General features: G+C 37.4%; 1 protein-coding gene and 1 pseudogene across 2 annotated transcripts in view; both read left to right on the top strand.

Annotated features, from left to right (window-relative positions):
* Positions 1 to 5734, top strand: part of LOC114276299 (protein ACCELERATED CELL DEATH 6-like) — a 111137-nt gene extending 105403 nt beyond the window's left edge. The window contains exon 3 of the mRNA XM_082878964.1: positions 4956 to 5734. Coding sequence (XP_082735090.1) covers positions 4956 to 5552 — 597 coding nt within the window. The 3' untranslated portion in view covers positions 5553 to 5734. The remainder of the gene's footprint in view (positions 1 to 4955) is intronic.
* A 7511-nt stretch (positions 5735 to 13245) lies between these two features.
* Positions 13246 to 14481, top strand: LOC145795235 (small ribosomal subunit protein uS19 pseudogene; annotated as a pseudogene). Its single transcript, XR_014335824.1, has one exon. The product of XR_014335824.1 is annotated as a small ribosomal subunit protein uS19 pseudogene (transcript).
* The last annotated feature ends 472 nt before the right edge of the window (positions 14482 to 14953 follow it).

The following is a 14953-nucleotide window of genomic DNA, read 5'->3' as shown; positions in this document are numbered from 1 at the left end:
ACAAAGCAACGACAGCCTCGGGTTGGTAAGCCGCACTCTCACTCAACTTGATAGGGTGACTATCGATGGCGATGTCAGGGATGAATGAATCAGATGAGTATTCAACAGCTGAAGGTCTCGGCCTTTTCAGTTGTAGTTCATCGGCAGAGTTAACAGAGGCTTGCCTCTTATCGGCCTCAGCAAATTTGGATATCAAGACTACATCCTCCCGAGCATTCTCTTCAGAAGGAGTGACAGTGACCTTAGCCTTGGCCTTGGCCTTTTTCATCATTTGGGCTTGTGAACGGATGAATGAGAAGGGGTTGATTGAGCGGTCAACACATCGGGCAGGCCAGAGAGCAGATCGTCGGCAACAGCAAGTTTATGGCCCATTTTCTCTGACGAGACGACGATTGTGACACCGGTGCCGAGTATGTATGTATGAAGGACAATTGATGGGTCAGCAAGATCGTGCGCTGGCTGATTGAGATGCTTTCTACTCCTGGTTCTGCTTGTAAGAGTGTCGTTAGGACGTTGGCATCATTTTCGCTGCGACGGCGAAACGTGATGTGAGGAAGTCGACATTGACAGTTTGTTGGCTGGTTGGGAGCTGGATCCGTGATCCGCATTAGGAGAGACGGTTAGGGTTGATACAGATGGACTCTTACTTCTTCTTGGAATGTTAAAACACAGCAATTTGTAAGTAGCTATGTAGTTTAACAGAAAAAGGGCTCTCCTGATCAGGATGGGCAAATTGAGGAGCCTCTTGAGATCGGCTCTAAGAACGTAGAATTTTTGGAAATCCTTGTCAGGATGAGGAATAGCTGCAGGAAAATCGTATATGATCAGCAAAGCAATGAAACAAAAAGTGTAAAAATGTGCGTTCCAAAGAATGACTTACTTTTGTGATCCCTTTGGATGCTTCTGGGGAGTGGGAAAAGATGGAGATTGTCACCTTGAGCAAACACCCAGTTTCCTGAGACGATAAGGTAGTCCTCTCCAGTGCCCTTATTGGAATCAGGGAGGTTGGCAATCAGCTTGTATTTTGTGGATCTCGGCTTGACGTAGTAGGTAACGTCATTTTTTGACTCAAAGGGGCACATAGTATAGCAAAACTGGACATCTTGGAGGTTAGGTTGGGCTCTATGTCGGCGGTTAAGCTCGACTATCCCATTGATTACACAGAATGTTTTGATGGTTAGCTGCATAGGGTTCAGCTTATAAAAGTGGAGCGTTTCTCTGAATAGGATGTCTAGTGGGAACCTAATTCCCTCTTCAATGATGGACACCATAGGGAAAGACATGTAATTTTCTCCTGGCATTATGGAATCATTTTCTCTATCTAGTCTAATATGGACACCGGCAAGGATGTTGAATTCTCTGTAGAAGACTTCTATCTTCGCAGGGCTATTTACCCTCTATTTGTGCATACCTATGATTTCGGCTTTGGAGGTTTTTTGACTTTTCTGAGAGAAAAAAGGGTTTAGAATGGATTTTTAGGATCCTGGTGAAACTCAAAGGCGAATTCTATTGCAATATTCTTAGTGTATATAGTTCTAACAAATCCCAAGCCTAAATCTAAGGAGCATTGGGAAAAAAAGACAGGGATCTTGAAAGTGTATAATAAGGATTTAGAATTGAAAAACATGAAAGTTGGAGAATAGAAGAAGAATGAGAAGATTCAGTACCAATGTGCAAGAACAAAGGAAGAACAAAGAAACAAACTATAACACATGCAGGCAGGCGTAACAAAAAGAGTTAGATAAAATGTAGGTTTGATTGATCAGATAGTGATACAGATGCAACTACCCATGTAATGAATGCGGAGTGCAACAATCAAAAGCAAAAATATGTTCAAAAACAGTAGGGAAATCAAAACTAAAATGAAGAAAAATTAGGGACTTGTAGAATATGGGCTAGGAAACAGATGCCAGTAACGTACTCGCCAGAGTTGGTGGTTGTGTTTGATCAGAGCCAAATGCTGATTTTGTTACCACAAATTGTGAACGGAAGCAGCCGTAGAAGGGTTTCAAGGTTTGGCTATGGAATCTAGAGAGAGAAGCTCTGAATGAAAAGAGGGAAAGAGAAGAATGCGAAAGTGAAAAGATGGAGGAGAGAGAGAAAGTTTTGTTGAAATTTGAAAAGGCCAAAAAACTTGATTGCTTGGGACGACATGCATGTCAGACGGCGTGGAAAAGGAATGAAAAGACACATCTGATACATGATGGGTACGAACCAATAAGAAGGGGACACGTGGAAGAAACGATTGAAGTAATAATGCGTAACAGCTCATGCGCAGTTGAGACTCTTGAAAGTCATGAAAAGGATATTGACCTCAACTAGCCAAGAGATCTCGATTGAGATAATGATCTCAGTTGAGATGCTTAAAGAACTTGGTTCTTGATTCTTAATGAAGGGGACAACTGAGTCCTGGCTACTTGAAGCCGATGAGTCATGATGGCAGTCGGAGTGGTACCAGCGTTTTGGCCGACATGTTGGGTGGACAAACAATGTAAGTTCTATCACCTCAGATTGTCAAGGTAATAGAACTCAGGGGGCAGTTATAAGGATGTATTTTACGAAAGGCACCACGTGACTAAGGTGGCACCGAGATGCCAGCTGAGGTGATACGTGGACTGGCCATGTTTTGCCAAGGTGATCACGACATTGCTGAGATGTTTTGTTGTAGTGCCGGAATCCTAAGATATTCAGATAAAGGACAAGACTCCTAGATCAGAAAAGGCTTTTGGTTTGGATAAGGATAAACCTCTTGAGGAGTTTATCCCTATCTAGTCAAGAGTCCAAGATAAACATTGAGTTTGAATCCTACGAAGTGAGACTTCTAGGGGACTAGGTCACTGCTGGATATAAAAATGAGGCACCCTCGTGGGTTTGAGGTATGCTTTACTTATGAGTTTAAGTACTGTTTTGATATCTATGAGAAATAAGATTTACTGATTTGATCGTTGGAGTTCCCCCAGGTAGATGAACCACCGTGGTATTCACATTGTCTTGATGGCAGGTTGTTGGTTCAATCTATTCTGCCAATGCTCTCCAACTAAGTTCCCTGTTTGGTTGTGTGGTTGGAAATCAACACCCACAGAAAGTATTATATATATATATATATATATATGTGTAATAACTATGGTGGGACAGGGCATTTTCGACGGCGGCATATAGATTTTAAACAGCGGATCGAATCAACTTGTGGTTAGTGGACAGATCGATGTAGATTAGGAAATTTTAGCGAATTAAACAATATTTTGCACAGACCAGCTCTCAACGGCTAATTCAACTAATACAAGAAGGAAATTCAGTCTAAGGGAAAAAGTATGCAATCTTGAGCATTCATGCTGTTATTTTAAGAGTTTGCACCAATAATCTACTAACTCAAGTATCATAATGCCCCCGATTGAATACCCTCGTCAGCAAGGACTCACTGTTTTTGTTACAAGTTTAGAAAGTGAAGGAGAGTTCAAGGAATGGGTTCCATTTATTGTCATTTTGACTAGTGTGACAGATTTTTTTCCCCACATATGCACCTTCAACATTTTCTTCCATATAATTTTCTTCTTCTTCTTCTTCTTCTTCTTCTTCTTCTTCTTCTTCTTCTTCTTCTTCTTCTTCTTATTTTTTGCAAACTTTTATTCAACCTATTCATTTTGAATTCATCTAAATCTTGTAACCTATATTTTGTTAGATAAAGATTGCCTCAAATTTGAAAAACAAATTTAAGTTTTGTCCATGCCCAACCTGGAGATTTTATACCTTCCAAATGCTTCCAAAGTTATATTTATATATATATTGCCTTCTTCAATATCTTCAATTTTTTTTTTTAAGAGGAATCTTTTTAAGATCCCTAATATTAAGATTTTATAAGATAAAGGACATATAATATTTTCACAGTAGTTAAGGTCTCTCAACATTTCTACTGACAAAATTTGACTTAGAGAAATTTTACCCGACTCAAAGAAATTTCGCTAATTTCACAGAGAAATGTGATCATACCAGAGAAATTTCAAAATTTCTTTGAGTCGGGGCCAAAATTTCTCTGAGTCTAATTTTCTCTATGAAATTGTTAGGGGACCTTAGCTACTAAAAAAATATATCTTGAACCTTTCCTACTACACAAAATTAGAGAGGGATGTTTAATTAATTTTCTCTGTTTTTAATTAATTTTTCTCTTTTTCTTATTTATGTCTCTGGGGATTTCTAATACCATAAAACCACAAATGGTATACTTATGTGAACTTCGACATTCGAAAATTGAAGTTTTAATATGCAATGAATCAATAAAAAGTTATTTTTTTCTTCCTCCAGTGTTGCTAGACACAAAATATGGTCTCTTGCCCCTTTTTTTTTTCCATCCCAAACCTTTCTTCTCTAGGTTTTGCTGCCTTTTTATTTCACACTCCGGCCTCATTTGAGAACATACTATTTTAGTAACTTCTTAGCTTTTTTGTTAAAATATGAGGTAAATTTTTTTTATATGTTTGGAATTACTTTTTGATTTTTGACGAAAATATGTGTAAAAAGTAGAGAGAAAATTAAATCTTTGACTTTTGGTATAAGTTATAGATTTTTTGATTTTTTAATAACTTTAAAATTATTACTTACCAAACGACACCTCAATATATGGTCAGAAACACTCTAATACCATGTTGTCTTAATTTCCATATGCTCAGATTTTTATTGTTTAATTTTTGTGACAAGAATTTTTGTTGGGCGGCATTATACTCTTACGGGCCTTACTTTCCTCATTGTTTCACATGGGCTTTACATTCATTTGCACATCCTCTTATTTAGGAGCTTTCTCTTTTAAACATCTCGAGGTTCTTGACTCACGTGAAATTCTATTTCCACTTTAATAACAAACTTTCCATATGATATTGAACTACATTAATTCTTTTGAATTTTTCATGTTATCATTGTTGAGTGATCACATGAGTTGAAACTGACCCTCTCCAACGTTGCAGCGGCTAACATGGATAGCCTTGAGACATGCTGGTGCACCACGAGGGCAGCCAGAGACCATCGAAACAGAAACAAATTCAAATGTCGAGGCCTACAAGGATAGGATTAACACTCTCCTGTTGGTGGCAACAATTATTATCACTATGACCTTTGCGGCTGGTATCACTGTTCCAGGTGGATATAACGACTCTGAACCTGACAAGGGCATGGCACTCATGGTAAAAAAGTCTGCATTTCAAATATTCATGATTGCTAATACTGTAGCTATGTATAGTTCCATTATTGTTGCTGTTTTGCTCATATGGGCACAGTTGGGAGATCTTAATCTCATACTTATTTCCTTGAAATTGGCTTCACCATTGTTCGGAGGAGCTCTTATGATGGTCGCAATATCATTCATGACAGGTGTTTATCTAGTGGTGAGCAACCTTAATTGGCTTTCTTATGTTATTTTGATCATGGGCTTAATCTTTGTCCTTGCCCTTTCCACGCTGTTGATTCTACTCTTTCTACCAACTTCCTTGAACCATCGCATGCTACGCTACATCTTCTACTATCCATTTTCTCTTTTGCTATTAATCAGCAAAAAGTGGTGTTGATGTCTGGTCTGTTGGTATTGGAAAACTCTCTTTTAATATTTCAAACCAAAAAAGTATGTAAAATTATTGTAACAACCACGTCATTCCTTTTGACACTCCATTAGAGATCTGTGGATTTTGTGTGTGTGTGTATGTTTTTTTTCTCCTCATTTATGAAACTGATTATGTATTTATTTTGAATATATATGTATTGAAATTTTATTTGATATACTGTCTACATTTTGTGCTAGAACTATTGGGAGAATTGTGTTGAGTTCGATTTTGTTCAAATACTCAACAGAATGTGTAAACAATACACACTTGTGACTGATAAAAAATAGCATGATATATACATTTGGGTGGGCTTATTAAATTTTTTTGGGTATAGAACTTGATATTTTGCACCAATTAGAATCTACGTATTATTCACAATTGGTATCGCAATGGAGCATGAATTACCTCAAACCGTGTTGTTTAAGCATTCAATTTTATTGATCAACACTCTCAAAATTATGTGATGTACTGGGAGTAGGGTTTCCTATCCCATGCTTTTAAATCAGTAATCATATAAATTCATAATTTTATTCAAAATTATCAATTTATGTTCTAATTTTTTATTTTTTTTTTCATATATGACACTACACAATATCATTTAACATCAACCATACAATCATCATCTGGCCAAAAATCTAATAAATTTTTCTGGATAAGAGGGATTTCTGCTTTTGAATAGATAGGTAGGACCTTATCGTGGTAACTTCTTTCAAACAATTACCACTAACAAATAACTAGTAGTCAACTTTATCTAAATTACCCAAATTTTGTCTGTAAATAAAAATATATAAGTAACATAATTTGGATTGCCGCTATTAACCCCATCAATAATTTTGGACCCCTATTTTTTAGTTTTTTTTTTATTACAATAATAATCTCAAATGAAATTATTAAAAAATACATCAATAATTTTGGGATATCTCATCTCTTGATTAAGGCCACATATCCATTACATCATAAGTTAGGGTTTATAAGAGCACTCACCTCCATCACCATCGATCCATTTTCTCCATATCACACCTTCAAATATACCCACCCTCAAAACTTTGAAAATTGTTTGGCGGCAATATTTCGGCAGCAACGGTGGCAACCATTTGATTACATACACTTCTCCGACAATGATAATGAGTGAATGTTTTTCCTACAACCACAACTCCATGAGACAAAAGAAGTACAATAATAAAAGTTTAGAAGAGATTCATAGATTTGATGATATTCTTAGTTCAGATGAGATTAGCCTTGTAAGAGTAAGTTTCTTGAAAAAAAAATGACAAAAATAATAAAAATTGTTCGTCATTTTTTCGGGACTGAACTCCCGAACATATGACCAAAATTTCGGGAACACAGGTCCGAACATTGTTTATTTGTTTAGGAAGAGGTAACCAAACATTTATTATTTGTTCAGGAACAAATAACCGAAAACAGGCAAACAAAGGAGGTCAGACCACCCTTGGTTGGTCAATCGGAAAGTGAAATCCTGCCAAATTTTGCTCACACAGATAGCATGCAAGTATAGTGAGACCATGGATGAATGACAAAAACGAACCAGAGAATCATGAGAGAAGATTGTGCTGTGTTGTAAAAAGAGGTAATAGAAAAAAAAATTAAACAAATTGACAAATCTCGTAATGAAGTAGAGAAAAACTTCTTAATCACACAAATTTTTTCTACTAATTTTGAGAGGTTTCATCGTTGTGGGTTTTGTTAGGATTTTGAGAAGAAGGCATTTTGGGGTGTGAGGGTATACATTTGAATGGGTGAAATGTTTCTACAAAGATAATTTTAATATTATTTGAGAGGAAAAAAGAAATTTTAAAGGTTTTACAATTTATAAATAGGGACCCAAAAAAATGGGAGGTCAAAATAATTAATGGGTGCTAATAGCAGACTCATAATTTAATACCGTTGCTTCCCATCTTGGGGGTTACAACTTTTCCTTTAATTGATTGCTCAATGTGGATTACATATAATTTTGGATAAATTTTAGCCGTCTTATGTTTGCTCACTTTTTGTATTTTGCCTCTTAAAGTTTGTAAGTTTTTACTTTCATCATTTATATTTCAAGTTTATCCCAATTAATCTTAAAATTAATTTATGTTCAAAATTAAACAAAAAATGTCGCATAATATCAAAAATATTATTATATTAATATTTGAATTTATGTCAAAGATGTGAGTTATATGTAATAAAATATTTTTATCATTGGGCGAACTTTGACCTAGGATAAACTAAAATCAAAAAACTTATAGAACACAATGTATTTTTATTTTATCATTAATCTAAATTTTTAATTTATTTTATTACATTTATATCTTATTTAAAACTTAGAAGATACAATTAATACCATAAAGAAATTGAAATAGATTTTTGGTCATAACTCCTTCCTAGAGCTTGTTTTTCTTGAAAATGACAAACTCTAATTTTTTTTGGTTCGTAAGCTCCTCAAAAATAAAGAAATCCTCTAAGAAAGACAAAAACTTTCAGATTTATATTTTGTACGAAAAATTTAACCTTCACACACACACACACACACACACACTCTCTCTCTCTCTCTCCTCTCTTTCTTCTCATGATGCTCTATTTTTTAGATAGTAAAATTTTACTCTGATTTTAACCAGATTTGAGGCAATATATGTGATCTATCTATCTATCTCTCTCTCTCTCTCTCTATATATATATATATATATTTATTTTACGGCATTTTTTTTTCCATTATCAGTTTGAATATTGATTTTGAGGTCTTAAATGAAAATGTTATTTTAGTACGTTCAACAGTGAAATAGTAAAATTTTCTTATTAACGTTATTAATTCAATGTTTCAACTGATTTATTAATTAATATCTATATAAATAATGGTAATAATTATAGTAAGGCCTCACTTGGGAACAAGCTATTTTAGTAACTTTTTAACTTTTTACGAAAAGATATGCAGAAAAGTTGAGAGAGTGATGTGACAACCTATAGTGAGTACTTTGCTTTCTAGCTAAAACATGTAATTGTCAAACTAGACCTAAGTGTGGTGGTTAGTGATAACGATTGCAAAAAATCATTATTTATATGTTTAAAGTAAACAGTAAAATTCTACTATTCAAATTAACAGAGTAAAATTTTACTATCTAATAGGGTAAAATTTTATGTCACCGAAGAATCTTGCCAAAAGGACAAACTTTATTGCCAAAAAGAAAAGCTAAAAATATTTAATTCATAAAGGACAAAGTTCAAAATATTTAAAAAATATATGACAATAATACCCTCAACTTCTATCATTTTCTTACATTACCACAACCACCACCAACCATGGTTGTCATCATCGCCAGCCATCATTGATCACCCTCGCTGGAGACAATTTCCTAACGACCACTGTCGATCGAGGAAAATTTTCTGGCAAGATTCTCAAGTGACAATAAAATTTTAGTAAAATTTTACTCTGTTAATCTGGACAATAAAATTTTATGATTTACTTTAAACATATAAATAGTGATTTTTTGCCATTGTTATCACTAACCACCACACTTACTATAATTATTACCATTATTCTCAGTCAGAATATTAGAGTAAAATTTTACTCTAAAATTTTACTATTTTGCTATTAAATGTACTAAAGTAACATTTTCGTTTGAGATCTCAAAATCAATATTCAAACTTATAATGACAAAAAAAATGCACTAAAATAAAAATATATACATATAGAGAGATAGAGAAAAAGATAGAGAAATAGAAAGATAAACAAAGCACATATATTACCTCAGATTTGGTTCAAATCAGAGTAAAATTTTATTGTCTGAAAAATAGAGTATCATGAGGAGACAGAGGAAAGAGGGAGAGAATATAGATATGAGATGATAGATCTTAGATCTGATGTCTTGGAGGCGAAAGATGACGATGGTGGTTGTCGATGATAGTGACATTGAATGGCGTTGATGGTTAAGATGGCGGTGGTGGCAATGGTGGTGACAATGACGAATGGAGCCGGTTATTGAGACAGTGGGGGTGGAGACGATAGAAGAGGTAGAAATGGTGGTAGTGGTGGTGGTGGTATAGACGGTGGTGATGGTGGTAGAGAGAGAGAGAGAGAGAGAGAGTGTGTGTGTGTGTGTGTGTGAAGGGGTAAATTTGTCACACAAAATATAAATCTGAAAATTTTTGTTCTTCTTACAATATTTCTTTATTTTGGATGAGTTTACAAGGCAAAAACTTAGAGTTTGTCATTTTGAAGAAAAACGGGCTCTAAGAAGGAGTTATAGCCAAAAATCCATTTTTATTTATTTATGGATTTAATTGAAGAACGCCAAGATCGAGCCTTTGTGACTAAGGCACGATATCAGCAATAACTTGCTAAGTTATACAATCAACGAGTGCATCTGCGTCGGTATACCCCCAGAGAGTTGGTCCTTAAAAAGGTACTACCCTGCTGCTAAGAATCCTGCAGACAGTAAACTCAGCCCGAATTGGGACTGCACATACTAGATCAATTCTATCGCCGGGGTAGGGGCATATCAACTCCCCGACATGAACGGCAAAAAGTTACCTTGGCCATGGAATGCTACTATCTTCACAAATTTTATCATTAGTATTGATGGTTATGTTAATTTCTTCAATCCTCATAGTAATGTTTGTCAACTTTTGTGTATATTACTACCTTCTATATATACAGTCAATTAATGATACAAGACGTTATTTTACTTTCTTGTTTATTTAATTGTGATAGCCTTACTTTCATTCAGCTATTGAATCTGGAGGGAGATCTCTTCGTGCTCGGCACAACGTGTCATTATTTAAGCCTCTGAATTCGGAGCGGTCTTTGTGCTCGGCACGATGCTCCATCACTTTAGCCTCCGAATTCAAAGCGTTCTTCATGCTCGGTATGAAACGCCATCATTTAAGCCTCTGAATTCAAAGCGCTCTTCATGCTCAGCATGAAGCACCATCACTTAAGCCTCCAAATTCATAGCGCTTTTCATGCTCGACACGAAGCGCCATCATTTAAGCCTCAGAATTCGGAGCGCTCTTCGTGCTCGACACGAAGCGCCATCATCTAAGCCTCTAAATTCGGAGCATCCTATAAAGCATGATTTTTACTTATAGTATGTACTTTAGAGACATAATTGGTTTGACGAATGCAAGCAAACATAATTGAATTTTTATTAAGAAGACATCATTGCATTATGAGTACATTTATCCTAAGGCCGATCGGCGTCCTAGTTACAGAAGTTGAACCCAAGAATCAAATTGGAGTTTATTACGCCGATTATCTTTTCTCAGGGTGCGCGGCCTCCTCCTCACCGCTTGTTTTCTCAGCGTCGTAGGCTTCAAACAACATTGCGTAACTCTGGTATAATGGCAACATAGAATCTACACCCGCCACTTGAAATGCTTTGGTCTATCCATACTTGAAGCCACGATTTTCACATCGGCAAACGTTGTCAGCCAGCTTCTCCATTGTCTTGTCAATACCAATCTTTCTTCATTCAAAGAAGCCCCTATTATAAGCTCAGGTCTCTATTGCAAAAATGCTAGCAATATCATGATCGGCTATCGCACGATCCCTGAGGCGTTGTGTAATTGTGTATTTTGGTGTTGTCCCCGCCAACTTCAACTTAGCCACTCCAACTTTTCGAACCTCGTTCTTTGCCTGCTCTTGGGCTTCCTCAAGTCGGCACTCCACGTTCTAAATCCACCCATCTTTTTGTTTAATCTATTTTTCGAGCGCGATGAAAGGTCATGCCAACTTCATACACACTGTAGAGTCCTTTGATGGCTCCTTGGACCCTTTTTCTAAAGACTTCATAGTCTCCCTCATTGGTCATCTTTAGGGGGCAAGATTTGCTGCGTGAATTCAACTGCCACAGTCGGGTCGTGGATAATCGAATCGGCTTCGGTCATGGGCTTATTTCCAATAAAAAATGAGAAGCTTAATGGATGTGGCAGCCTACTCGGCTCATTCTGAGGTGGGGCATGACCACTGGTGGTTCTATTATTTCCTCTTTTCTGGACCCTACTTCTGGGAGATCTGCTTTATCTTCTAGGCGATCGACGTCTGTTTAGCTCCTCCAGTCCCACGGTCCCCTTGTGAACAAAATCACTGGGCGCTTCTTGGCTCATCTTCGCGTCTAGCTCCGCCAAACTTTTCCCTGTTCTTTGCTATTGAAGAATAGCCTTCCTAACATATATGATCCTGCGAGCTTTGAAGATGAAAAGGGTTTCTTCTGCGTTTGTTGTTGCTCCGGTAAACTGTTCGCGAGACCTGAACCTCTTCGTTGAATGTAATGAATCTATTTAAAGCAACCAGAGTAATTATAGGTTGGCTGAGCATACCGCTTTATATTCATTATAGAGGCACTACTTTCGATGCCACCCAAATGACTCCATGTATGCTCCGTCCCTTTATTCATTAGCACACCGCAGATACGTATCATTCGTGGTCGGTCCATTTTTGGCATACCTTTTTTTCGTTCTCGATTGGGGTTACAGTAGATATATGAACCTACTCAGACTCAGAGAACACGCTGCCTATCACGTTCAATTATTTGGCTTACAGTTTGCCTTCGTTCTCACCGGGGCAGGGGTGGACATATGAATCTACTTGGCATACACATTGCCCTGCCTGTAACTCGGCAGGAGTCATTGTGTCGATCTCAATGCATTCGTTTCCAACCAGGACAGGGGCAAATATATGAATCTGTCTGGCACGTGATATACCCTATTTGAGAAACAGAAACACAATTATTCAGCCTACAGTTTGCCTTCGTTCCCACTGAGGCAGCGGCGGATATATGAATCTACTTAGCATACACCCTAAAAAAATACATATAAGGAACGAGAAGCCAACTATCAGAAATAATTATGGCACACTAACAACATTTACGCAACAACTTGACTGTTGCTGCTGGAAATGGTATTGTTCTCTACATCTTCACCCTCTATTTTTTTTAACTTTAGTAGTTATTCTACTGTTCCTAATTTTGTTGTGTTTACTCGGTTCTGAATGTTTCTGTTCACACTTTTGAATTGGTACTACATAACAAAATAGATTAATTAAGCTAGAAAAAAAAAAAGTATCAAGGATTTTTGGAACTTTTGTTTGGCAAGATGAGTTGACTTTGAGCTTCTGTTTGGATCTGAGGGAAGGAAGCCATGGAACATACTAAATGAAAAATGATTGGGAGCTCTAATAAAGGGGCTCTAATGGGAGTGGACCCCACTATAATGTGATGTTTTGGCCTTGGTTTTATTTGTTTTATTTTTTTTAGAATAATGCTTGGGACCCCCTTTTGGGGGTCATCCCCTCAACCCCCCTTTGCCACGTGGCAGGGGGTGATTGGTGGAGCAGGAAAAAAAAGAAAAAGAAAAAGAAAAGGTAACCAATGAGAGAGAGAGGGGGTCAAAGGGGGTGGGGGAAAAAGAGGGATGAATCATTACTCTTTTTTTTATTCCCTGCCACATCATTAGAGCTCAATTAGAGCTCCAAAATTAGAGGGATGTATCATTGCTCTCCCAAAGCCCACCCATTATACAATGCCTTTGGTAGTGGAAGTGTGTCATGTATAGAGAAGTTTTTAAGTTCATTCAAAATGACATTTAAGGAGCTCTGATTCTGCACTTGCCAAATATGTCTCAAGCAATTCTTTTCCCATCCGGGATTAATTTGAAAATCGATTGTAGTTGTTAATGTACACTAAACCTAACCCACTACCCTAACCCACTACATTCACTCCACTAAACCTAACACACTTACCATCTCCACTACCACCCACCACCTCCACTACCATCCACTACCACCACTCACTTACCTCACACCTCTCCTATATAATAGCTTGTAACATACAAATCAACATACATCAATCAACATATCAATCAATAACAATCAATATTACATAAATTTCAACATGGTATCAGAGCGGGTTTAGAACCTAATATTTTTCGCTTCACCGGCGGACGGCAACCTCACCTTAGCCGTCCGCCGGACCTCAACCTATTCCTCTTATTTTCTATACATACCTTCACTCCGCTGCTCTCTCTCTCGGCAACTCTCTTTTCTGGGCAAAACCCAGCTTGTTTTTTTTTCCTGGTCCGAAACAATCCTGTTCAAGCCTCATATCCACCACATGGAATCAAGCCATAACTTCAGCGAGGAAGAACACGGACAGAACCGAAACTTCACCGCCGCCTTCTCCTCTGGCCAACGCCGACCATGCCACAGACACCACCACTGCCATCACCACAGCAGCCACGGGAAGCACCACATCACAGCCGCGTCTCATCGTTCCTCTTCAGATTAGGGTTTGCCGATTCTTTCTCCAGCCATGGCGGATGTTGAAATGGAGATAGCAGCAGGACAACCGAAGAAGAGGACATTCAAGAAGTTCAGTTTCAGGGGCGTCGATTTGGACGCTTTGCTCGATATGTCCACAGATGAGCTTGTTAAGCTCTTTACCGCTCGAGCTCGCAGAAGGTTTCAGAGAGGTCTGAAGAGGAAGCCCATGGCCTTGATCAAGAAACTCCGCAAAGCGAAACGGGAGGCTCCTCCTGATGAGAAGCCAGATCTTGTCAAAACTCACTTGCGCAATATGATCATCGTGCCCGAGATGATTGGAAGCGTTATTGGTGTGTACAACGGCAAGACCTTCAATCAAATTGAGATCAAGCCTGAAATGATTGGTCATTATCTAGCTGAATTCTCAATCTCATACAAGCCAGTCAAGCATGGAAGACCTGGTATTGGTGCCACACACTCCTCAAGGTTTATTCCTCTGAAGTGAAGCATCTCTCGGCCATCTAGTTATAAAAGCCCGTGGATAGACAATCTATGGCTGCTTTCAAAGATGAAGCACACATACACACACACACTTGCACTACACCAACCTATTTTAATATTTTACCATCCACTTTGCTGAACACTGCGCACTTTCTCATTCTCTTTCTTCTTATTTTTATTATTCTCACATGGCCATCACATGACCAGCTTCACATGGCCATCACACAACAGAACCCCTTTCTTTTCTTTTCTTTTCTTTATTCTCCACTCACCAAACCTTATCATCCCCGTTGCTCCACTTTTTCTCTTTTCTTTTATTTTTTTTTTATTTATTTATTTATTTTATTAAAAAAAAAAAAAAAAAAAAAAAAAAAAAAAAAAAAAACACGGAGGAAGAAGACGAACTGCAAAATTTTATTCATATCGGGCCTCACCCCGATCATCATTTTACACAAAAAAAAAAAAAAAAAAAAAAAAATACAAACAAAACAACCACCGTGGGATTTTTCTTTTCCCTTCTCTATTCTACTGCAGGTCTCTTCTTCTTACTTTTATCTTGGGTGTCCCGTGCCAGTCCGGTCTCCGTGTTTCCTTGTCCACTGGGCACGATCAC

Source organism: Camellia sinensis, chromosome 7 (genome assembly GCF_055761805.1).
Source record: "Camellia sinensis isolate YWXY chromosome 7, ASM5576180v1, whole genome shotgun sequence".
NCBI lineage: Eukaryota > Viridiplantae > Streptophyta > Magnoliopsida > Ericales > Theaceae > Camellia > Camellia sinensis.
This window is presented reverse-complemented; position numbering and strand designations above follow the sequence as displayed.